General features: G+C 56.7%; 2 protein-coding genes across 2 annotated transcripts in view; both read left to right on the top strand.

Moving 5' to 3' along the window:
* The first annotated feature begins 534 nt into the window (after positions 1–534).
* On the top strand, positions 535–1,305 carry LOC112680211 (uncharacterized protein K02A2.6-like). The gene has a single exon (XM_025550249.1). It carries the CDS (start codon positions 535–537, stop codon positions 1,303–1,305), a length of 771 nt encoding a protein of 256 aa, XP_025406034.1.
* LOC112680212 (lysine-rich arabinogalactan protein 19-like) overlaps positions 1,251–2,211 on the top strand; it is a 2,512-nt gene continuing 1,551 nt past the window's right edge. Inside the window, exon 1 of the mRNA XM_025550250.1 lies at positions 1,251–2,206. Coding sequence (XP_025406035.1) covers positions 1,361–2,206 — 846 coding nt within the window. The 5' untranslated portion in view covers positions 1,251–1,360. The remainder of the gene's footprint in view (positions 2,207–2,211) is intronic.

Genomic DNA, 2,211 nt, shown 5'->3' with positions numbered 1-2,211 from the left:
TAGTAGGGGTACCCACCTCACCACCCACCAACACTACTAACCCCCCCCGCTGATAACATCTTCACCACAGTCGAAACGGTCGACGTACTCTCCGACGTCCCGTTTTCCACCACAATACTCGCGTCTTGGCAATCCAACGACCCCCAGACGCGAGACATTATCAAATCAATTAAGTCGGACACCCCTGCACGTAACACCAGAAGCGCCACAAAAGATACGGACACTTTTGTCCTATCGGATGGCCTCCTGCGGCAAAACGTCAAGGGCCACTTATCAGTCGTGATACCCAAAACCCAATCCCAACAGGTGATCTGGAGGTATCACGACCACATCACGGCTAGTCACCCAGGGTGGAAGGAAACTTACCGGGCAGTCAGGGACCGTTTCTATTGGAAGGGGCTCAAAAACGACGTGAGGCTATATGTCAAGTCATGTCACATATGTGCATGTACTAAACCACTTAACTCACGGTCGAATAACCCCACCAACTCCAGAAAACCCCGACACCCCTGGGAGGTTATCAGTATAGATTTAATGGGACCCTATCCTCGCACGAGTAAAGGAAAATCCTATATCTTGGTAGCCACCGACTGCTTCAGTAGATGGACCGAGGCATACCCGCTCGGAACAGCTACTACTAAGAACATTACCGAAACGCTCGAACGAGAATTTTTCTCACATTTCGGCTACCCTCGCGTGTGTCTCAGTGACAACGGCCCCCAGTTCGTGTCAAACGACATGCTTAGCGCGATTGAACGATGGGGGGCGGAAGGTTGGACCACCCCAACCTATCACCCAAGAGCCAACCCGGTCAAGCGCCGCAATCAGGACTTAAAGAAAGGACTACGCGCGGCACTCACCAACGGCAAACACACCACCTGGGACACTAAGTTAGCCCCCATTTTATTTGCTATTCGAAATCGGCGCAATGTACAGACAGGATATCCACCATCGGTGTTAGTACTCGGACGCGAGTGCAAAAGACCCGGGGATTGGACACTACAATCTGATTCACATACGCAGGTCGAACCAATAAACAGGGATAGACTTAAGCGGGAGGTAGAAATCACAGGCAGACACAACCGGGACATAGTGGCCGAGAAATGCAAATTCTCGGAGGGAGATATGGTACTATATAAGGCCCACCACTTGTCCAAGGCGCACAAGGGATTTCATGCGGGATTCGCACCGAAATGGTGGGGTCCTGTAAGGCTGGAAAAGCGAGTTGGTAAAGGAGTTTTCCTAACCGATCAGTTACCGCCGAGAAAGATCCACGTGTCCTGCCTAAAACGTGCACATAATTAATTAATTACACGATTGCGCGTTTTTCAGCACCACCTCCAGCCGCCATCAACGAAACATGAACACTGACAAGGTTGTGGAGATGTTAGAAAAGGTTAGGGAGGCGGTCACGTCACAGGGACCGTCGGGAAGCTGCCGCACAGTGGACGACGTCAAAAAGGCGGGGGTGGACCAACTGCGGGCTGAGCCGCTCCTTTGGGCAGCCTACTGCCGGGGGTGGGCCGACCGGACCGCCGACCTGGTCAGGACACTTGGCTCCTCGGCGGCGAGGTCGCCGGCTACACCAGCAACGACGAAGACACCACGCCCGTCGACACACCAGCGTGTCCCAACCGCCAAGGCAACGGGTTCGAGACGCGGGAGGGCGGCTACCGGCACAGTGACGGCCACCATTACAACACCGGCTACCACCACCAAGGCACCTCCACCACGGCAACCCACCCGCCCCGCAGCGACAAAACGGGACATAACTTGGGTGAGGCCGGCCCCGGGGCGTCCATTAGTCCCGAGGATGCCGCCAGCAGAACCACACCCACCAACGACAGAGTGGACGGGGATGCCAAGCCGCGTGGCGTACGTGGACCGCCTACCAACGCCACCACCTGCACCTCCCTCCGACAAGCCAGGACCATTGGAGCCCTGGCCCAAGGCCGTCAAGCCGACAACATCGACGCGGTCGGCAGAACGGGCCAAGGAGCGGAGGAGGGAACATCAGCGGCAAAGGAGATTGCGGGCAAAAGCCGAGAGGGAAGGTCCAAGTCAGCAGTACCGGCTGACGAAGGCGACTACCTCGGCTGGGTCGGCCACCGACCCGGAAGACCGGGAGTTGGTGCAGGTGTCAGCACCGGTGCCAGGTGGTTCCGCCCAGGAACACCGGCCGGAGCGAGACACCAACCCGGGGGAGGCGAT

This window comes from Sipha flava, unplaced genomic scaffold, assembly GCF_003268045.1.
Source record: "Sipha flava isolate LNK unplaced genomic scaffold, YSA_version1 17503_pilon_pilon, whole genome shotgun sequence".
NCBI classification, from domain to species: domain Eukaryota; kingdom Metazoa; phylum Arthropoda; class Insecta; order Hemiptera; family Aphididae; genus Sipha; species Sipha flava.
This window is presented reverse-complemented; position numbering and strand designations above follow the sequence as displayed.

Bases quoted from the DNA above. Each gene is read 5' to 3' on its own strand.
- LOC112680211 (XM_025550249.1), top strand. From the start codon at position 535: ATGGGACCCTATCCTCGCACGAGTAAAGGAAAATCCTATATCTTGGTA.